The sequence below is a fragment of the Tubulanus polymorphus genome, chromosome 1 (genome assembly GCF_964204645.1).
Source record: "Tubulanus polymorphus chromosome 1, tnTubPoly1.2, whole genome shotgun sequence".
Taxonomy (NCBI): domain Eukaryota; kingdom Metazoa; phylum Nemertea; class Palaeonemertea; order Tubulaniformes; family Tubulanidae; genus Tubulanus; species Tubulanus polymorphus.
The window spans coordinates 18,359,624-18,384,011 of NC_134025.1; the positions used below are offsets into that span (position 1 = coordinate 18,359,624).

At 29.0% G+C, this 24,388-nt stretch overlaps 1 protein-coding gene across 1 annotated transcript; it reads left to right on the forward strand.

The window, feature by feature from the left end:
* The first annotated feature begins 1,404 nt into the window (after nt 1-1,404).
* Nucleotides 1,405-20,514, forward strand: LOC141908029 (uncharacterized). The gene is made up of 5 exons (XM_074797851.1): nt 1,405-1,456; nt 1,573-2,115; nt 2,222-2,443; nt 18,685-20,091; nt 20,201-20,514. Exons 1-5 carry the CDS (start codon nt 1,405-1,407, stop codon nt 20,512-20,514), a joined length of 2,538 nt encoding a protein of 845 aa, XP_074653952.1.
* Nucleotides 20,515-24,388: the final 3,874 nt, after the last annotated feature.

Below are 24,388 nucleotides of genomic sequence, written 5' to 3' on the forward strand. Positions count from 1 at the left end.
TTGAGAGAGCAGCTATTGTCTGTGAATTACCAACGAGCGCATACAGACAACAGAAACTTCAGACAGCTAGTTTTAACATTTAACACAAATTAATTTTTCTAAAACATTAGCGATTATTAACAATTTGTTCTTAAACAACATCTAGATTACTCAAATTAAATATCTTTTCAAAACTTTGTTTTCTTTTCTAATTACAGTACAAATTCATTGTTTCTTTTTTAATTATTATAATTAACTACGATTCGGAATACATTGTGATTGATTATCAATTCTTAAATTATTTGAAATACTTATACTAATTATTTCATCTACAATTTAACTAATTCTATTTTAATACAGGATAAGCAAAACAACCACATCTTCCTAAACTTCCGGTTTTTCCTTTTACGGAAAGTAGCCGGGAATATCATCAAGTATCAGCGTGATCCCTTCACGAGCCTCATTATAAATACACTCCATTGTTCCGACCCAACCAAATATGGTTCCAACTATTTAAAAGTTTTATATAAAGATTTTCTGAATGTTTGCCAGATCTCACAGCAGAAAAACCGAGAAAGAATTGTTGTTTATAGACTGATTTATGGTTTGCGTTGGTAGATGAAAGCATCAAACAAGAACTTTCGTAATTCTTACTACTAGTACGTTCTTGTCTGACGGCTTTAACGTAACCCCCACGCATACGGAAACAACATTAAGAACATTTCTAAATACTACGAAACATTTTCAAATACTACGAAAATCTAGCTGTGGATCAATATCATCCACGTAACGTCGCCAAATTTTGGGTCTACTTGTTCGACTGTTGAAATGATTTGACAGTTGAAATGATAAATTGTTTGACAGTTGAGAATTTCACTTTCGACATGTTCCAAAAATAAACCGGCAAGAACATTCGACAACTAACTCGCCTATTTATACTACTTAACAGTGGGGAATCCCCAGCTGCGTGTTGAGACGTGTAAATTATAAGGCTTGTGATTGGTTAGTGTAGTTTTCTAGAACCATCTAGAATCAACAGTAATGGGGAATACTCAACGTGTCGGGGATTTGTGTAAGGGTTAATTACAGCTAGGGGGTTAACGTTCTGTTTGGCTGGTCAGTGTACAGGTGGATGCACGCTGGCTATTGGTCAGTCGTGACAATTGGGTCAGGGGCTTAGTCAGTCTTTATATCAATGTATTATAGAGTATAAGTTTAGTTGGCAAATAAAGTGTGTGGAGATCACACAGACATTTATATTGAATCACGTCTTGACTTCTCACAGATCGTACCCACATGCTTTTTGGTCCCTCGGAGCGCGGAGATGTGAGTCCATACTCAAAACCTGGATTTATGACTTTATACTTTAACTTAATGTTCATACGCAAGACATGGATATAAGGTGTTTTATCGTATTTCGTCGAGATGTCTGAAAAGAGGTTAACAAGACGACGTGGAGGCCATTATGCGGCCGCAGGTAAACTAATTAAAGAGGCAGATGCGATTATTGTGACTCAAACCGTTCAAAGACCGGATTTATTGCGTTTAGAAAGAATTTTTCGAGTTTAAATGATCAATTGGATTATATCGCAGTATTGGACTTGGAGATTTTGGACGCTATCGACGATGATGCGGCATATGAAACCAGTTTTTCAACGTATTCAGACGAACTACTTAAACTTCGAGACAAGCACCTTACTTACGGTCAATATGTTTCTGAAAAAACTGCGAAACCGGTGCCACCTACTCCTGGTGATAAATCAAAAGTGCGATTACCTCACTTGTCTTTACCCAAATTCAGTGGGAAAATTCTAGAATGGGAACAGTTCTGGGACGGTTTTAAGGCTGCGGTGCATGATATTTCGGAAACTCTTATACCTGGGGTGCAGAAATTTCAGCATTTGCGTAATCAATTGGAAGGTGATGCTAAGAACTGTATTGCGGGTTTATCGTTAACCGCCGCTAATTACACTGCGGCGATAGTACTGTTAAAAGATCGTTATGGTCAAATTCATAAGATCGTATCTGCTCATCTGAAAGAATTAGTGGACTTACAAGCTCCTGCTGATTCACCATCGAGTTTCCGGACATTTCGTGACTCTATAGAGTCTCATATAAGGTCGTTAGACGCGCTTGGTAAAAGTTCTGATTCTTATGGCGATATGTTATCATCTGTAATTCTGCATAAGTTACCGAGATCCGAGAGTTAGAAGAAATTTAATTCGTTCTCGCGGAAATAAAGAGTTATCGTTACAGCAATTGCGTGATTTTATGTCGGAGGAACTGGAAATTATGAATGCGGGATTAGATTACACTGTAGATGACTCTAGTGAACTTACGGATATTTCTAGTTTACCGGTTTTCGACAATAATCAACAAAACAGCAGTAATAAGTCTACGAAGAATCTCAAATGTGGATTATGCGATAAACAACATAAAGTTACCGACTGTAATCTAAACGGGAGTAATTAGAATATGTGGGTTTCATACCAGAGGACGAGAGGACGAGACACCACTCATCACCACAAGTAATTTTTTTTTTCCTACTCATCACCACAATTAATTTTTTTTCCTAATAAATGGGGGAGAATGAACACCAACTAGAAAACAATAATGTCAATAAAAATCAATATTATTGTCAATATTGTAAAAAATACATCGATACATCTAATAAAACACGACATGAAAAAACTGCAAATCATATAAAAGATGTAATAGATTTTGAAACTCCAGAAAATTCCAATGAAAGAAAAGAACGATTAGAAAATATGAATGTGAATGAAATAAAATGTAAAGTTTGTGATGAATTTATAACAAAAAGGAATTATAATAGACATCTCGAAACAGAAAAACACCATCAAAATTTGAGAAATAATGTTTTAGGAATAGATTATTTTGATGATAAACCTCAACAAGTAAAAGAATCAACTTCAAAAACTAAATCCATTTCAAATAAACCTTACATGGAAAATGTTAGAAATTATATTGATTCACTAGAAATAAAAGATACAATTGAAATCTTAGAAACATTACATAGTAAAATTGGTCCTGCAGCTATTATATTTAGATTTTTTAAAGGTACAACAATAGAAGATTATAGTAAATTTAATGAAATAATAGAAAAAATACTAGATTTGATAACAGATGTTGAATATCCAAAAATTAGTATCTCTGGGAAAGTAAGTTTTATAAAGTCAGAAGAAAAAATGAATTATAATATTCAAACACACTCTGAAGAAATAATTTCAAAAACACAAATAAAAGAGAAGTTAGAAAAAATATTAAATGAATTTAAACGTCATATTGAAGAAAGATATTTTGAGGGTTCTGGCTTAACATTGAATGAAATTATATATTTAGATTTAAATGTTTATAATACAAAAAGGAATAAAACATCAAAAAGTAATAAAATGTTTAAAAATGATTCAAACTTTACAACAGAAAAGGATATGAAAGCATCAAGTTATATCAAATTACCGTTTACAACAAAAGCAGTAATAAATATTCAAAATGAAGATAATAAATGTTTTCTATGGTCAATTATTAGTTGTTTACACCAAACAGAAGATATGACACATAGTTTTAGAATAACAAATTACCGGAAATATGAAACATTATATAAAATTGATCAATATCCAGTAACTATAAAAATGATTCCTAAAATAGAAAAAGTTAATAATTTAAAAATAAATGTATTCGAATTAATGCAATTACCAAAGACAAAAGGTGAAAATATTAAAGATTATACATTGGAAGCTTTATATTTAACAGAATATTATGATGATGAAAATGCTATAGATTTGTTATATTATAAAAAAGATGAAAATGAACATTATATGTGGTTAAAACAAATTGATTTATTCTTTAGAACAGAAAGTGATCATCATCGTAAAATTTATCTATGTAGAAAATGTTTATCTAAATTTATGACTGAGAATACATTATTAAAACATAAAGAATTATGTGATAATAAAGATTTTTGTAAATTAATAATGCCAACAGAAAAAGATTATAAATTGAAATTTACTAATCATAAATTTAAAAATATTGTTCCATTTGTAATTTATGGGGATTTTGAATCGTTGAATAAAGAATTAACTGATCAAGATAGAAAAGAAATATATAACAAAAAGCAATTATTAAAATCAATGGATAAAGGAAATGAATTAAATGAAGACACAATACAAGACCCACCAATTATAAATACAATTAAAAAAGTTCATCAAAGAGCTGCTGCTTATGGAATTTACATAAAATCAAATTATCCCGAATTATATGAAAGTCAATATATTTCTTTTAGAGGTGAAAATGTAGTTAATGATTTTTGTGATAAAATTATTGAATTAGAAAGTGATTTTGCAAAATTATTAAACAAAAATAAAAGAATAGTTTTGACAAAAGAAGATGAAATTGATTTTAATTATGCAACTCATTGTTGTTATTGTGAAAAACGTTTTTATTCATTTGATAAAAGAGTTAGAGATCATAATCATTTAAATTCAAAATATCGTGGAGCTGCTCATGAAGATTGCAATTTACAAGCTAAAAAAGTAAATTTTGTACCAATATTATTTCATAATTTATCAGGATATGATACCCATCTATTTATAAAACAATTATCAGGAAAATTGGGTGCAATTAATCAAGAAATAGAAGAATATAATGCTATGAATGAAGCAAATGTAAGAAAATATGATTTTAAACTATTAGCTAAAACATCTGAAAATTATATTTCATTTCAATTTGGTTGCATTAGATTTTTAGATTCTTATAGATTTCTAGCAAGTTCATTAGATAATTTATCAAAAAGTTTAGTTGATAATGATTTTGTTATAACTCGATATTATTATCCAAATGAACAAGATTTTAAATTATTGAGATATAAAGGCGCAATTCCTTATTCATTTTATAAAACACATGATGATTTTAATGTAACAGAATTATTAAAAGATCAATTTTATGATAAATTAAAAGAGGAGTATGTGAAAGACGAAGTTTTTGATAGAACATTAAATATTTGGAACCATTTTAAGATGAAAAATCATGGCGAATTAGTTGATTTATATTTAAAATCAGATGTTATGATATTAGCTGACATATTTGAAAAATTTAGAGAAGTTAATTTGAATCATTTTAATGTTGATCCTTGTTATTGCTACTCTAGTCCTGGTTTAACCTGGCAATGTGGTTTAAAATATACAAATGTAGAATTAGATTTATTAAAAGAACCAGATATGGTTTTATTATTTGAAAAATTAATTAGAGGTGGAATTAGTGGTGTTATGGGAGATAGGTATTTTAAAGCAAATGATGAATATAAATTATTATATATTGACGCCAATAATTTATATGGTTGGGCAATGATGCAACCTCAACCATATAAAAATTTTATATTAACAGAAGTTGAAAATGGTGATAAAACTGATTGGGAAAGCGCAATTATTAGTTTAAAAGATGAAGCACCAATTGGTTATTTCTTTGTAGTTGATTTAGAATATCCTGAAAATATAAAGTTTAAAACAAGAAACTTACCTTATTGCCCAAAACATTTAACTGTAGATGATAGTTATTTAAGTGAATACCAGAAGAAAATAAAACCGAAAGATCATGTTTTTACAGAAAAATTAATACTTACTCAAAATAATAAATACAATTATATTGTTCATTATAGAATGTTAAAATTTTATCTAAAACAAGGAATGAAATTAAAGAAAGTACATAGATATATTGAATTTAATCAATCGAAGTGGTTAGAAAAATATATAGATTTCAATACTCAACAGAGAACCATATCAAAAACAGATTTTGAAAAAGATTTTTTCAAATTGATGAACAATAGTTTTTATGGAAAAACTTGTGAGAATATTCGTAATAGAAACGACATTGAATTAGTAAATAATTCTGAAAGATTAAGACATTTACAATCAAGTCCTAGACATTTAGGAAATAAAAGATTTGAAGATTATTTAACAGCAGTAAAATTAAAAAGAACGTCAATGAAATTTAATAAACCCATTTTCATTGGTTCAACAGTTTTAGAAATATCAAAATTATTAATGTATGATTTTTATTATAATGTATTACAACCCTATTTTGGGGAAAAGAATATAGAAATTCTGTACTTCGATTCTATAACGGCTGACACCCCAATATTATTAAAATGTAATAATAAAATATTGGTAAGAAGAATTTCAGAAATAATTCCAAAACAAAATGAATGTTATATTTCATATGGTGAAAAAGAATTAATACAAATAAATGGATTAATGGATGTTTGGACGAGAAATGGATGGAAAAAATTAAAGAATATTATTAGACATAAAACAAATAAGAAAATCTATAGAGTTAGAACTAAATTAGGATTTATAGATTGCACCGGAGATCATAGTTTGATTAAACAAAATGGTGATAAAATAAAACCAATTGATATAAAAATTGGAGATGAATTATTACACAACAGATTTTACCCAAGAATGAATCATATGTCATTTGATGAAATGATTAATAATATTTGTAATATAGAACCCGAAACATTGGAAGAAAAAGAATATTTTATCAAAGGATTTTTCATGGGTGATGGTTCAGCAGGTGTGTATAATTATGTTAGTGGAACTAAATATTGTTGGTATTTATGCAATCAAGACTTAAAATTATTAGAAAGAATTAAGAAATTCTGTGAAGAAGTTTATCGAAATAAAACATTCAAAATCATAGATGTTATGAAATCATCAGCAGTTTATAGAATACTTGTAAATAATCCTAAAGATTTTGCTATAGAATATAATGATGAATTCTATATTCATGCAATAGTGAAAAGTAATACTTCGACAAAAGAAAAGATAGTTCCAGATTATGTATTAAATGCAAAAAATAATTTAAGAAAATGGTTCTTCATTGGATTCTATGCAGCAGATGGTTCAAAAAGTTTCCAAAACCGCAAAACAATATCCTTTGCTCAAAAAGGAAAAGTTGCTATATCAGGATTAGATATTTTATGTAATTCATTAGGCTTCAATATGAATATTGGATTGATTAAATCTAAACCAAATTGCTTTAATTTAAGCCATGTAGAAAATGAGTTAACTGAAGAAGTTAAAGATTTATTTGAAATATATAACCCAACAGATTATGTTTATGATTTATCAACTGAAGATGGTACATTTAACTGTGGATTTCCATTAATAGCCAAAAATACTGACGCCTACATACTAAAAATCAAGACAAATGACATCACAAAAGACTTAAAAACATTAAAACATCATTTTGATTTTAGCAATTATCCTAAAGATCATGAACTATTTAGCAATGATAATAAAAAGATTCCTGGTAAATTTAAAGATGAATTAGGAGGTGATGAAATGATTGAATTTGTTGGGATAAGAAGTAAAATGTATAGTTACAGAACAAAAGATCATGAAGCTAAAAAGTTAAAAGGAATAACAAAACATGTGGTTGATAAACATATAGAATTTCATGATTATATAAAGTGTTTATATAAATCAATTGTAATGAAACACAAGATGAATTGTTTAAGATCAGAAGATCATGAGATGTACATTAATGAAGTTGAAAAAACTAGTTTAAATCCATTTGATGATAAAAGGCATATTTCAGATGATGGTATAAAAACATTACCTTATGGTTATTAAAATGGATCTATATCATCAAACTTCTTCATTTTCATTTAATTGTTCAGGTTCTTCTTCCATTCCATTTTTCTCATTTAAATAAAGTTCTATCTTGTTCCACATTTCATCTCGCTCTCTTTGTTTCTTTTTGTTTGTTAATTCATCAAATGGAATTATGATATCTAGGTTTAAATAATTTACAATCTTATTTAAAAAGAATTCATAATTTATTGAATCTGTTATTCTATTTTCCAAATGATACATTAATATTTGTTTAAATATTTTTTTTATATTTTCCATATCTTCTTCTGTTAATTTAGGTTTTTCATAATAATCGTTAAATAATAAATATAAATACATTTTCTTTTGTTTTGTGTTAAATGTTGGTGGAATAATTGTTTTTATAATATCTTTTTTAGTTATTTCACCATTTTTATTTTCTATTATTTTCATTTTTTCAAGCCATTGCATATATTCTGGTGTATGATCTTCTATAGAAAATATTTTAAAAATTTCATCTAGATAATTTAATTTTGGTTCTATGAGAAAATCTCTAGTTTTTTCTTCACCCCATAAATTCTTTTGCCATCCACATTCAACACAAAATAACACAGTACCTTCTTGCCTTAAGGTCGCATAACTACATTGTGGGCATTTTTGTTTATAATTTCTTGGTAATAGATCTTCATTAAGCTCTTGGTATTTTCTTACGTTTTCTTTATGTTTTATTGTTCTATTATGTAGATTTGAATTACTTGTTGTAATAATCAATTTACAATATTTACAATAATATGTTTTTCTTGTTAATTCATTATATTGTTTTTCTAACTTTCCAACTGTTTCTTTATTATCTGGTAACGTTTTCTCATATTTTATTTTTTCTAATAAATTATTTTTTCTTTCATTGAATTCAGTTTCAAATTTATTAGAAATTTTATCTATATGTGCTTTACGAAATTGATGATTCCCCCAATCTTCTATATTTTCAGGGCTATATTTTACTTGACAAGGCTCACAGAAATGATCTTTTATATTATCCTTATCATAGAATAAGAAAGGTCTTTTCCAAATAACTTCAGGTTCAACTTCAGCAGAATTACTATCAACATTAGCCGTTGCGCCATTAATTCTACACTTCTCTGAATGTTTTTTAACATAATTTCTTGAGAATAATTTATTACATTTTGGACAGTTTATTTTAGGGGGTTTATAATTTTCATCATGTTTTTTCATATGTCGAGCCTTATTACTTTTTCTTAGAAGTTCACCACAAATTTCGCATGCTATCTTCTCATCCATTTATTAAGGAAAAATTTTATTAAAATTAATTTTTAGTGATGAGCGGTAATTTTTTTATGTTATAAATAATGGTAGAATTAAAAGAATACAGAATATTTATTGATTCTAGAAAACTTACAAATTATAAATCTCATAATTTACTAGTACAATTAGATAGAGATTTCAAGAATTGTGTAGATTTAAAATTAGTTAATATAAGTTTATGTAATTCTTTTTATAATATATCGGATAAAACTATTGAACATAATACTTTTTTAATTCATATTAGAAGTATAAATAAATGGTTTAATCTATTTCTAAGACCAGGATTATATAATTTAGAAACATTATCTCAAGAAATTAATCGGAGAGCACGATTAAAACTTAAAAGTGAAGATAAATTTTCAATTAGATTTATAAAAAGCGATAGTTCTGATAAAATTAAAATAAAGTTAGATGATGAAAACAAACATGCATTTATGGTAAAAAAAACCTATAGCTAAACTGTTAGGAATTGTACCAGATACTGTTACAGGAAACGTAGAAGGTATTTCAAATATAATACCTTTTACACACTTTTATATTTATTGCAATTTAATCGAGCCTACAAAAACATTTGAAGCAACTAAAGATATAACTTGTAATTCTAGTATATTAAATATTTTACCATTGAAGAATGTTAAAGAATTTGGAACGCAAATAAATTATAATTTAACAGAATGTGATTTCAAACCATGCATTCCTCGTTTTAATAATTTTAGATTAGAAATTAGAAATCATAATGGATACTTAATTGATTTAAATAACTTTCCTGTAATTTATGAATTAGTTATAAGATGTAAAGAGTAATTTTTTCACTATATAAATGAATATAACTGTCGGACCGAGTATATGTTTTGGATTTGATTTTAAACATGGTAAAGAAATGAGAATTAAACTAAATGACGTAATTACTGATATAAAAAGTAAATCATTTAACAATGCATCAATGATTGATAAAGAAAAGTATAATATAGAAAAAGTAATTGATTTAATTAAATCACCTTTAGAATATTATGAATTAAATGAAGATGGAATTATTGATGATATTAAAAACATATTAACCAAAATATATGATAATCATAAAACTAGTAATAAAATAAATGTTGAATTAATCATAAATAAGTTAACTAAATATTTTGATGATAGTAATTTTTTTGATAAATAAATGAGTGATAATAAGTGGATAATAACTGGATTATATAATGGCGCATTACTATCAGTTGGAACTGTTGGTTATTCAATGGTATTAAAAAAAGTATTCAAAATGGGAAGTGTTAATGTTGATAGATTTGATATAAATGATATTTTAAAGTTAACATTAGCAGTTACTTTATCTAATTTAACAATTGATTATTTGGAAAAACAAAAATATATTCCTCCCATATAAGAAATATGTAATTTTTTTTGCTAAATAAATGGCTTCTGCAATTATAACTATTATAGGATCGGCAATCGTTAACGCTTTAGCATTTACTGGTGGTGGTTATTTATTTAAACATATTGATAAAAATAGTTCATTAGGAGAACAAAGAAGACATAACTTAGCGTTAGAGAAATACAATAAAGCTGCAGAAGAATATAGAGAAAAGAGGCAAAACTATGTGGATTACATCAATAAAGAATTATATGATCAGAAGATTTCACATAGAGATTTTCAATCAGTTGATGATGCAATGAGTTTATATAACGCAGTAACAAATAAAGAAAAATTACATCTATACAAACCTAAATTATCAGATTATCATACCCCGAGTAAAGAACAACAGAAATATGAAATAATATGGATTTTAGGTGGAACAGTTATTGTTATATTTGTTGCTTATAAGTTTACTAATTAGTAATTTTTATTCTAAATAAATGGAAGATAAAGTTGATAATATTGATATTATTCCTCATGATATAAATAAAACTAAATTAAAAACATATTTAGAAAAACAAATATTAGAATTTGAAAGTGACTTAAAGATAAAAAAGAAAAAATATTTAAAAAGTAAAATTATATATTATTTGATTATAAGTGGTTCGGTTACAATTAGTTCTGTAATAACATTTCTAGCAATATTCAGTCCATTAACACCTTTAGCTATATCAATTGGTGTATTAGGATTAAGTTCAAGTGTTTTAACCGGTATAAGTTCAAAATTAAATATAAAAAGTAATAAAGAAAAAATTAAAACTAATATAAAAGAAATTAATAAATTAAAGAACACACTAGATTATATAATGAGTTTAAATGGTCATATAACAGTTGAAGAACAAGATAAATTATTAAAAGAATTAATAAATTATTAATTTTTTAATTATATAAATGGTAGATAGTTTTCCAAAAGCTTTCCAATATAATAAATCAATTAAATATAATATTCCAGCAATAGATTTTAATAAAGATATTACGTATAGAAATGAAGTTTTAAATTCATTAATTGATTTATATATTTATGTTACTGAAACTAATAATTTTAATGTAAAGATGGAAAATATATTTCATATATATTTAATTAATTTTAAAAAATTGAAAGATGAAAAACAATGGTTATTAAAATCTAATATGAAGTATTGGCAGAATCAATTAAATTTTGCTGTTTATTGTGCAACAACAGGTTGTGGAATTAGTTGGAATGATCATTTAAATAATTCTAAATATAAACTAATTCAAAGTTTATTTAGATTTCATACATACTTTCAAATCAGAATAATATTAAATGAATTAGAGTGCGCTTTACCAGGATCTAGATATTTCAAAGAATTAGATAATGATATTAATTTATCTAAGTTTTATAAAATTTGCAATGAATTTAATATAGATATAAATAATTCTGATTTTAGAACAAAAATTGGAACAATAAGATCACTTCCATGCCCTAGAAAGATTGCAGAATATTGTGCACTTCCCATACCATCTAATAGTTTTTATAATATCTATAATAATAAATTAGGTTATGGTAAAATAGAAACAAAAGATTTAGAAACATTAAATTTCAATAAATTACCAAAATTTTATGATAATTTAAAACAAGAAAACAATAATGGTTGGGTATATTTCATTTTAGAGAATAGTGAAGGTTTTACTAAATCAGGTATAGAAAGAATAAATCAATCTATTAGAACTTATTTGATTTGTATTCTAGGATCACTAGTTGAAACAAGATCACCGATAATTGGAAATTTGAATACATCATTCGATACACAGAAACAGTTTAAAGTTTTATTTGAAGATTCAATTCATAATGATAAAAATAGATCGATTCCAGAAAACATTATAAGATATCAAAATTATTTAGATAAATCTCATGTAAGACTTAATTATTGTATAGGCCCTAATCTATTAATTATTTCTAATGATTTAGTATTGAAGATGGGAAATATAATTGGTTATAATAATCTAATTAAAACTGCAACAATAAATAATTCATTTGGATTAAATGATATAAATAAAAAGATTATTACTGCTCCAAAATTAATGGAAGGTGAAAAAAATAAAAAACATATTCAATCAACAGAAACTAAAACTAAAAATATCAAATTAAATAATGATTCCAAAATAAAAGATTACAATACATCAGAAAATATAAAAACTGATAAAATTCAACATGATATAATTAAAACTGATAATGATAATAAATCCCATGAAAATACTAAATTAGCTATAACTTGTATAGGAATTGTAATCGGAGGAATATTATATTTTAAATTTTAATTTTTTTATTATGTAAATGGATGTAGAAGGTGGAGAAAATATTCCATTGGATGACATGGGAAATGATAATGAAGGATATATTGATGATGAACCACAAACCGATTTTAATAAAACTAATATTGATAATGATGATGAATCAGCATATAATTCTAATTTAACTACACCTCAATATATTGACAAAGCACGTTCAAAGATAAGTATTGAAAATGAAGTACCAGAAATAACAGAAAAAGAATACAATTATAATGAAATTATTCATGAATTTAAACCAATATTAAAAAAATCTGGTTTCAATATAACAAATAAAGGTATGGATTATTTAGTAAAAGATTTAAAATATTTAAATGGTGATTATTATTGGAAATTGAAAGGCGACTATTATTTTAAGATTTCAGATCTTAAAACTAGCGATAAAATAATAATACAATCAACCGCTAATTTATTAGAACAATCTAGAATTAAGAAAATCATTGATGATGTTATAACTGATGTTACACAAGAAGAAAGAATTGTTAATTTAAAAGAATTTAAACAAAGAAATGCTAAATTTTTTGATATAATTAATGCAAATTTAGAAACAGAAACAACTTCTGAACAGAATATAACTTCCAAAACTAGTAAACCTAATTCAAGCGAAGTTCAAACTGAAAAACTTTTACCGAAGGGATTACTTGATGCAACAAATCAACAATTAGAAGATTTAGATATATTTTCTGATAAAGCAATAAGAGAAATTGTTAGTATAAGACTTGCATCTGAAAAAATTGCATATTATAAAAGTATAAGAGATCAAAAAATTAGAACTTTAGAAAAAGAATTAACTGATAAAAATAAAGAAATAGAACAATTAAAGTCTGATTTAGATCATCAAGTAATTGATGAAATAGAATATAAACAAAAAGAATTACGTTTAGAAAAAGAAATAGATGATTTAAAATATAACAAAGAATTACAAAAAGAAGAAAGAGATACATTGTTAAAATCATATGATTATAATATTAATAGATTAAAAGTTATTTTTAAAGATTTGTTGATTAAACCAAATTCTGAAATATCACTAAAAGACAGAATAAGATTATTATTTAAATTAGAAGGAATAACAATTCTTTCAATTCTAACAGCTGTAACTATGTTATTTACAACAATTGGTTTAGCAATATCAAATGCTTTAAAATCTACTCCTACTCCCACTCCCAATAAACCAGATAAACCTCCAGGAAATAATTCTATACAAGATAAAGTTAAAGATGGTTTAAAGAAATTAGCAAAATATTTATGGGAACTATCTAAAAAATCTGCTGCAGCTTTACCAGGAGTTATTGCTTCAATTGTTGGTTTTATATTGAAATCTGCAGGAAACATTATTAACTTTGCTGCTGAACATATTATTTTATTTTTAATTACAGTTGTAAGTGCTATTATTTTTGGGTTAGTGAATATGATATCAAAAAATATCAAGTAAACCATGATATCAAAAAATATCAAGTAAACCATGATATCAAAAAATAAATAATTAATTTTTTTGTTAAATAAATGAGTGGGAGTTATATAAGTCCTTCCACGAATCATAGAATATCTAATGCTATTAAAGCAGAAAGATCACATCATATAATTACTCATAATCCTTCAAATATTAATCCCGATGAAACTTTATACGTTAGAATCCCTCGATTAACACAAAATACTTTTTATGTTCCAAATAGTATTTATTTATCGGCCGATATAAAAGTAATCGGTAATAATAATAATTATGTTGTCGATAATGTTGGAAGATATTTGATTAAAAAGTTAACAATAAAGATTGGTCCAGAAACAGTTTTCTCATTAGATGATTATAATTTATTTATGCATTATAAAGATTTATGGTTAACTAAAGAAAATAGAAATAATATGATATTTCAAGGAATCCAATCAGAAAACCATAATAAATTAAGATCTGAAGCCAATAACGCAGTAGTAAATAATGGCGTAGATAATTTGATTAAAAAGATTTATGGAAGTAAATATAAAATTCCATTAGACTTTGAATTGATAAATAATAATGCACCTTTATATAAATACGCAATTCAAGAAGATATTATATTTGAGATAACATTTGCTCCTGTAAATGAAATTGTATTATCTAGCGTTGTTAAAGATATGGGTTATAAATTATCGAATATATGTTTAGAATATAACACAGTAACTAATGAAAATATTGCTAGCGCACAATTCAAACTCAATACAATCAAGGATTTTCATTATTATATGATTATATTGATAAATTTAAAACTGTAACTATTAATGCAAATGATGAAATAATTAATGAGAATATTAACTTCCCAAGAAGATCTATTAAAGGTATATTAATATTTTTTACTATTGCAACATATTCTAATGGTGCAATAAATGTTGATAATTATTATAATCCTGAAATAACAAAAGTAGAAATAACTATCGAAGGAATAGCGAATAAAATATTTTGCCAAGGAATGAGAATGATTGATCAATGGCCAGAAATTAAAAAACATTTTATGAATGAAAAAGTAAAATCATTTGAAAATTGTAATATTAATCAAATTGATTATTATACCGGTAATAAATATGCATTATGGTTAGATTTTAGAACAACTAAAGATAATTCATTACATGGTTCTGGGAAAAAACTACAGAACACTAAAGATGGAATACAATTATTTATGAAAAAGAATAAAGGAATCAAAAATTTTAAAATGCACATTTATATTATATCTGACGCGCAATTAAATATTGTAAATTCACAATTAGATAGTATTCAATATTAGAAATATAAAGTTAAAATTAAGGATATATAAATGAGTGGTAAAAAAACTCCTAATACTAAAGAACAATATTTAAGAAATTTATATTACAACCCTGAGAGTTCGGTTGCTTATTCTTCTACTAAAAATATATGGCGTAAAGTAAAACAAGATAAATTAGATAAGATAATCCCACAAAATTTAGTTAAATATAAAGATATAAATGAATTTATGTTAGAACAACCAACATATACAACACATAAAAAAATTGTTAGAAAATATAAAACTCGTAAAACTATGGTAAGTTATGTAGATCAACAGTGGCAAGGAGATTTAATTGATATGAAAAATCTTAAAAAAGATAATAATGATTAATTTATATGGAGCATTTCTTGTAGATGATTTTGGTGAACCTAAATTTAAAGTTGGTCAAAATGTTAGAATTTCTAAGTATAAAAAGATATTTGACAAAGGATACGATCGAAATTTTACTAGAGAAATATATAAAATAAAAAAGGTAATAACAACAAAACCATATGTCTATAAATTAGAAGATTTAGATGGTGAAGAAGTTGATGGTTACTTTTACGAAGAAGAATTAAGTTTAACTACTGAAAATCTAGAACAAGAATATAAAATTGAAAAAGTATTAAAAACAAAAACTATTAAAAGAAAAAAATATTCTTTAGTAAAATGGGTTGGATGGCCAGATAAATTCAATGAATGGATATTATCAAGTAAAATTAAAAATATATAAATGAATAAAGAATTATTTATATTTGAGCCTCATAATATGTTAATTTCTGGTGTAACAAATTGTGGAAAAACTTATTTTATATTAAATTTATTAGAAACTGTTTATGAAAACTATTTTGATAATATAGTATTATTTTGTCCAACATATGAATTTAATCAAACTTATGATAGAAACATTACTAGAAATAATAAATTTATTATATTAGATCCTAAAACAGTAAAAGAAAATTTAGATAATTGTATAAAAATAGCAATTGATATTTATAAAGGATCAAATACATTATTTATCATAGATGATTGTGCTAATCTACATGATTCAAAAGTTAGAGAAAGTGAGTTATGTTATTTAGCTTTCTCTGGCAGACATTTTGGGATAACAACTTGGGTTTTAAATCAAAAATATAATTCAATTGTTAAAGACTTTAGAGAAAACATTAGATTTCTAGTTTTATTCTACAATAAAGATAGAAAATCGATGAAAAATGCACTTGAGGAAAATGATATTATTCCACATGATTTACATAATGAATATATGGATGAGTTGAAAAATATTAAAAGATCAAAATTACTATTTAGATTACAACACCCATTTAAATATGAATTTATTTAAATTCAATTAGTTTGTTAATCTAGTTGAATTCTAGTTATTGGTAGTTGTAACAAAAATCAAATAGATTTAACAATATTTTAACTAGCTTGTTAATCTAGTTTAATTCTAGTTATATTCTAGTTGAATTCTAGTTGTTAGTAGTTGAAACAAAAATCAACTAGATTTAACAAGAAATAAACAAAAACAATAATATTTCAACTAGCTTGTTAATCTAGTTGAATTCTAGTTACATTCTAGTTAAATTCTAGTTGCAACATCACACAACTAATTTTTTTATTATAAAAATGGGAGGTGAAAAGAAAATAAAATCTAAAAATGGTGATGTTCCAATTGAAAAAACTTTAGATGATTTAGGAATAACAGAAAACAAATTAATTCCAGATGATGGTGCTTTAAATAATGTTACAACAAATAATAATTATGAATATTATCTTTATTGTAAACATCAATTAGAAATATTAATAGCATCTGGAAAATGTAAAAATTTTGTCGGTAAAAATTTAACTTATAATGAATTAGATACAATGAAATCAGTTGAAATTATTAGATTATTTAAGATTTATGAAGCCGCGAGAACAGCTAAAATTAATGACGCGATATCAGAAAATGTAGTAAAAGGTTATAGTAAATTATGTAATTATATACTACCAATTGAAGATGAAAATAGATTATATTCCGATTTAAAAAATGACTATTTAGTTATGACTGAATTAAATAAATGGATTGGATATTTATCATTTCAATTAGGTGGATTTATGACATTATTATCAACTGGGGTTATAACATTTTCAAATATTGAAAGTAAAAATATTTCTATAATAAATGAGCGAGGTGAAAGAAGTGAAGGAATTAACTGTGAAGAAAAAACCGAGAACTCAGAAACAAATTGAATGGTCTCGACAATTAGGAATTAAATCACAAGAATATAAAAAAGCTGTAAAAGAAAAAATAAGTAATAAAAATGTTAATAAAAATGGTGAAAATATTGTTATTTCTACTCCTTCTGATAGTAGAATATTTGATAAATATTTATATTTTACATTTGGATTTGTAATTGTATTCATTTTGATTGGGTATAATTGGTATAAGAAATCAAATAAAATTCATGATATTAGTAGTAATTCTGAACCAACTGCTATCAAAAATGAAAGTACTTCTGAAATTCCAAAATTGATAATAAAAAAAATGGATTAATAGAAATAATGAATATCTCACTACTTTTGTCTATCACTGTGTGGGTGCTGTTTATGGCACCATCTATGTGGAGCAATTAAATTGTCCAGATAAGTCATTTCGGATTCTAGATATTCATTATTTCTATTAATTTATTTTTTTTTAAATTTAATCAACAATTTCTAAATCATGATGACCGTCTTCATTTTTCCCATGATATATTATTTTAAATCCTACTAAATCTTTCAATTCCTCCGTACTCAATGAAACCCATTTATCGGGTAAAAACACTTTAAATTCTCGCGATGTACTAACATTACAGTAGCTTAAATTAGCTGATACTTTCTCTCCATATTTAGTTTTTATCTTTTCTAATTTCAATATTTTATGTTCAATTTCTTTTGTAACATCAACTAACTTTTTTATTTCAAATTGTTTTTTTGCTGGTTTTATTCTGTTATTTATTGTTGCTAAGAATGCTTTTCTATCTCCCATTTATTAGGAAAAAAAATTACTTGTGGTGATGAGTGTTAGGAAAAAAATTACTTGTGGTGATGAGTGGTGTCTCGTCCTCTCGTCCTCTGGTATGAAACCCACATATTCTAATTACTAACGGGAAAGCTAAACTAGCAGCAGTTCGTCGGCGGAATTTATGTTTTAACTGTCTTAAAACTGGACATCGTTCGTTTAACTGTAAGTCGACTTTTCTTTGTCGGAAGTGTAATAAGCGACATCATTCAGCTCTGTGCGACTCGTTTACAGAAAAGGTCAATTCTTCAATTAACAACGTTAGCCAGTCTAATAAGAGTAATGATTCGACATCTAATAGCGTACCGAGCGTCGGACTCGGATCACCTCAGCCTACTGATAGTGGACAACCAGAGATTCAGTCATCAAAAGTTGATTTACCGGTGAAGGATGTTAGTCAAAACTTTTTGAGTATTAATAAGTCGTCGTGTAGTAATGTTCTACTTAAAACTGCGCTAGCTCCGGTCAGTAATGGAAGTGATAATTCGTTTTCTCATAATGCGAATATTATGCTGGATGATGGATCTCAGCGTACTTTCATTACGACACAGTTGGCCGCTCAGTTAAAATTATCGCCTATAGGGAAAGAAAATCTGAACGTTTCTACATTCGGTAACACGGATTATGTTTCGAGAGAGTGTGATTTAGTTAAATTACATTTACAGTGTGTAGATAAATCGTATTTATCTATTCGTGCATTGGTTGTTCCGCATATAACCAATCCAGTGTTCGTAGCTGAGCGTACGAATATTAACAATATACAGTCACATGGATTAAAGTTAGCTCATCCGTTGACAGAACCTGTGGGTCGATTCGATATATCGCTTTTGATTGGTGCAGACCAGTATTATGACATTGTGACCGATGAAGTTATTCGATTTGACGACTGTAACACTGTCGCAGTGGGTTCGAAACTCGGATTTATATTAGCTGGACCAATATGTTCGTCTACGTGGGATTCTACGCCGTCAGTTATGATTGTTAACACTGAGAATCAATTACTTGAAAGTTTCTGGTCGTTGGAGAATATTGGAATACACGATAAAATCTGTCCGACCAAGGATGTTCTATCAGATTATGTTGATACAGGTATTCAACTGCGCGATGGAAAATATTATGCGAAATTCCCATGGAAGGATTCTCATCCGGAACTTCCTACTAATCGTTTCATAGCTGAGAAACTTACTCGTAGTACCGTTCGTAGACTTGGTAAGAAACCCGATTTATTAGCGAAATATCACGAAATTATGATGGATCAGTTGTCTCGGGATTTTATAGAACTTGTTGACTTGGATAAGCCGGTATCTGATAAAGAGCATTATATAGCACACCATTGCGTATTCAGAGATAGTGCTACTACGCCCATACGAGTAGTTTTTAACTGTTCTTGCTGTTCTGGGAAAGACAAACCGTGTCTTAATGACTGCTTGGAGTCCGGGCCTCCGTTGTTGAATAATATTACGTCGATTTTACTCCGTTTTCGTAGCGGTTACTATGGATTTACTTCGGATATCGAAAAGGCGTTCCTTAATATAGCTTTAGAAGAAGAGGATAGAGATTCGACACGCTTTTTCTGGTTGAGTGACCCTACTGATGTAGAAAGTGACTTTGTCGTGTATCGTTTTAAGTCTGTGTTATTCGGTGCGTCGAGCTCGCCTTTTATTTTAAATGCGACCCTGCTGAAACACTTAAGTGGATAACGTTATATCAGGAGCAGATACTATCAGTGAATCGATTGAATATTATAAAGCTTCGAGAAGTATTATGTCTGATGGTGGATTCAACATTCGTTCGTGGTCATCTAATTGCGATGACGTCACTAGATTAGCTGACTCTGATGGAGTATTAGAAAAGAGTACTGAAGTCAGTGTTCTCGGCCTTCGGTGGAATACCGTTAGTGACATGTTGTCATTGAATCGAAAAACTGTGCTACAAGACTCTCAAGATCTAGTTACGAAACGGAATATTCTTCATTCGTCTGCAACTATGTACGATCCGCTTGGATTTCTATCACCGTTACTTATCACCGCTAAGACTTTGTTACAAGACATTTGGCGAAAATGATTGGGATGATAAGTTACCGCCCGATTTTGAAGATCGCTGGAACAAGATTAATTCAGATATTCAAAGCGCATCTTTGGTAATACCGAGGAGATATTTTGATCGACCTATTGACTCTGGGTGTACGATTCATGTTTTCGGCGATTCTTCGCAAACGTCTTATGGAGCTGTGGCGTATATAGTACAATTAAATTCAAGATGGCGGAATCGGTCGACGTGTTTTCGCTCTAGTCCATAAAAATTACCGCTCAAAGTAAAACAGTGACTACGTTTAAAATCTAAACACTTTCGATCTTTGGAATACTGTCGAATGAACCGTTGGGCAGCATCTGAAGCCACAAGAGCTGCCCCAGACCGTGTTTCACCGAGGAAAACCGTACGTGAGTGTGCTCAAACTTTAATAGTTGCTTAACACGTTTAACACAAATCAGCTGATATTAAATTAGCGCAAAGTTGAGGAGATCGTTATAGTGTAAGAAAGACGGCTCTGCAGAAATCTACGTTCGTCAGATATCGACTTTTCTTTTTGTTGGTTCTGTTGGTTTTGTGTTTAAATTGGAATTGCTTCAAATAAGTCGCCATTTTTAATTCAATCGTGGTGCATACTCGACATACACAACCGATCCGAACTCAAATCGTTCCGCTCTACTGAACAAGAAGTACCGAGCTGTAAACAACCAAAGCTTGTGACTCCCGGTCGCTCAGTATTCCCGTTATTGCAGTCGTCAATCTGACATGACCGCTCAGTATTTCCGTTAACAAACGCGTGCGCAAAAATAGCGATACTGAAAAGAAAAGGAACAAAAATGTCCACCAACGAGTGTAAGAGCTGCAGCAACATCGAGACTCTGCTCCAGGAAATCCTTCAGAAAATCAGCATTCTACCGGAAGTAAACGAAAAAGTTGATCGAATGACTACCTCACTAGCAAACCTAACAACTCGTGTTGTATCCGTCGAAGCTGATCTGAAAGCGAATAAAAATTCCGTTGCGAATATGAGAAATGAGCTAGACGAAATACGAAGAAATCTGATCAACTCATCAAAATTAACCTCTGAAGTCAGAAAAATTGCCGAAAAAACCGCAGAACGTGTCAACTCTCTTGAGAATTACGGCCGTCGGGAAAATGTGATTTTTTACGGTATCCCAGAACAGGACCGCGAAAACTGCGAGGAACTAGTGCGTCAAATAATCAGGGAGAAACTGGAGATCGACCAAGCAAACCATATCAAATTTCAGCGGGTTCATAGGCTGAATCGAAAAACCAGAAAAACCGGAACGCGTGGCATTATTGCACGATTCGCACTTTACACCGACAGAGAGCGCGTCAGACGCCAAGCTTACAAACTTAAGAATAGCGCTATATCGATAAGTGAAGATTACAGCCCCGAAACAGCTGTAAAGATTCGCGAAATGCTGCCGATTAAGAAATTAGCCACAAAAGCCGGTCACAGCCTTTTTCAACTGGAACGACAATCTCGTCGTAGACTCTGAAATATACAGAGGCGATGGAAGCGAATTTCATAACGTAGCGAAAGTAACCGACCAACCGGCTTACGAAGAAGCGGTAGCCAATCAAGCGAAGATAAATCCCCCTCGCGATGGACTTTTCACTTTTCGCGCTGACCTTGAACACGTACTAACAGCGACATCGACAGCACCACGCAACTTGCCCTCGAGACAAACGGCCAAGCGCACGTCTAGGAAACCCGAGCCGAAACGGCCACGCATTGCATCGGACGAAACTGTAAACGTGGGCGCAGCCTTGGAAGGAGCGCGCGTGGTATTAGACATGAACGCGGACCAATTCATCCCTACCGAAGCTAATCGTGAAGCTCCCCCCTCGGTTGAGGCATAACAGGAGACCACAGAGCATATTTCGACTAAGTTATCGACATTAACTATAAATGTATGCGGCTTAAAAAGCAAAGAACATATTCCCGAGTTTCAATCGCTGATTAAATCACATGACATAATAATCCTGACCGAAATGAAGCTTAACGATACAGATGAGGCCTGGGCTTAGAACTTCTTCAACAATTTGGGGTATACTGTATTCTTAAAAAATCGTGAGAAACTATCTTCATTCCGGTCCGGTGGCATAGCGATTGCGATAAGCAATATTTTAGCTCCTCATGTAACTATTATCAAAAGTTCTTGTAATTATGTATTATGGCTACTTGTAGACAAGCATATAATTGACAAAGATAAAAATCTACAAATAGGGGCTGTATACTTACCACCAGAAACCAGTAAATTTGGTGGAGTAGACTGCTTTAATGCATTAAATATCGATATTCTCGAGAAATTTAATAGTACAGAATCCTTTTTATTATTATGCGGTGACTTTAACGCCTATACCGGAGCACTCTTATACTACAACTCACCAGAAAACTACATAACTGTTGGATCAGACCTTGACAACGAGCTTCTTTTAGAAACCTATACTTGTGAACAGGTGCTTTCCAGTTATGACATATTAAGACGCAAAACTAAAGATCTCTCGGTGAATAACTATGGGTCCCGTTTAGTAGAACTGTGTAAGAACCATAGTATTATTATTTTGAACGGCAGGATAGCTCCCGATCGATTGACCGGTGACTATACGTGTCATAAAGGCGAAATTAAACATATAGTAGATTACATGATCGCATCCCCTCATTTGATCAGTTCTGTAAGACTGTTCCAGGTTTCAGAATTCGAAAAGCTTTTCTCTGACGTCCACAGTGGTCTAATTGCAGAGTTCAGTTTTAAGATCGAAATTCCAGACCTGGCCTCTGTGGACGCCAGTGAAAACTGTCAAGAGAAAGTTAATTGGAAGCCAGATCTGAAGGATCAATTTTTTCAGTCCTTAGAAAGGGAAATGCCTCTTCTCAATAGTATCAGTGAACGTCTCGCAAACAACACATTAAATGCAAACGAGGCCAACGACAGGCTTTGCAATATATTGTTAACCACAGCTGGTAACGTCATGGGTAAGCGGGTTTTGAAACGTAAATCCAAACCGCGGTCAGCCGTTAAAGCCACTAACAACGTAACAGTTAGACTAGCGAGGTCTGACTATCGCCGTGCCAAACGTTTGTACCTAAGCCTGCGCACTAGAAATAATCATTTTGAAATGAATCGTGCCTTTCGTAAATATAAAAAAAACTATTAACAAATAGAAAAACGACAAAAGGCAAGAATTTAGCAGGAAAATTAGACAACTATCAAACTCTGACCCTCATACATTTTGGAAACTATTCAAAAAATCAGATAACAATTAGTGCAAAGTTCCAAACTCCGATCTCTTCCAACATTTCAAATCTATGAATGAAAGCCCAGTTTTAAACGGAAACGACCCTCTATTAAATAACGTTGATGAATTTATAGGTAGTAACTTTGACCATGGCCCTTTGAATCAACCGTTCTCTAGGGAAGAAATCTCAAAATGTATTAAAAAGCAAAAAAATTTCAAGGCCTGTGGTATCGATGGGATACCGAATGAGTTCCTCAAAAGTGCCGAAGAATCACTACTACCTTTATTAGTAAACCTTTTTAATAATGCTCTCGATACAGGCACTATTCCAGAGTCATGGCTGAAAGGCATCATTGTCCCTTTCTTTAAACAAAAAGGTAGCTAAAAGGCCCCGATAATTATAGGGGAATCACCCTTTTAAGCAATATTGGCAAACTATTCACTAGTATTATCAACGAAAGAATTACTGAGTACTTAGAAATTAACAATCTTTTGCTACAGAACCAGGCCGGTTTTAGGAAGAATCATAGCATTATGGACCACGTATCTACCCTCAAGGCTCTAGTCGACACCTTCCTAAACAACAATCAAAAACTCTATTGTATTTTCATAGATTATAAAAAAGCCTTCGACTCTATCT

Excerpts from the sequence above, each read along its gene's own strand:
- LOC141908029 (XM_074797851.1), top strand. The coding sequence starts at position 1,405 with ATGTCTGAAAAGAGGTTAACAAGACGACGTGGAGGCCATTATGCGGCC. Across the intron at positions 2,116-2,221 it reads AAGGTCGTTAGACGCGCTTG|AGTTATCGTTACAGCAATTG; the intron begins GTAAAAGTTCTG and ends GCGGAAATAAAG. Across the intron at positions 20,092-20,200 it reads TTTTAAGTCTGTGTTATTCG|CTTCGAGAAGTATTATGTCT; the intron begins GTGCGTCGAGCT and ends AATATTATAAAG.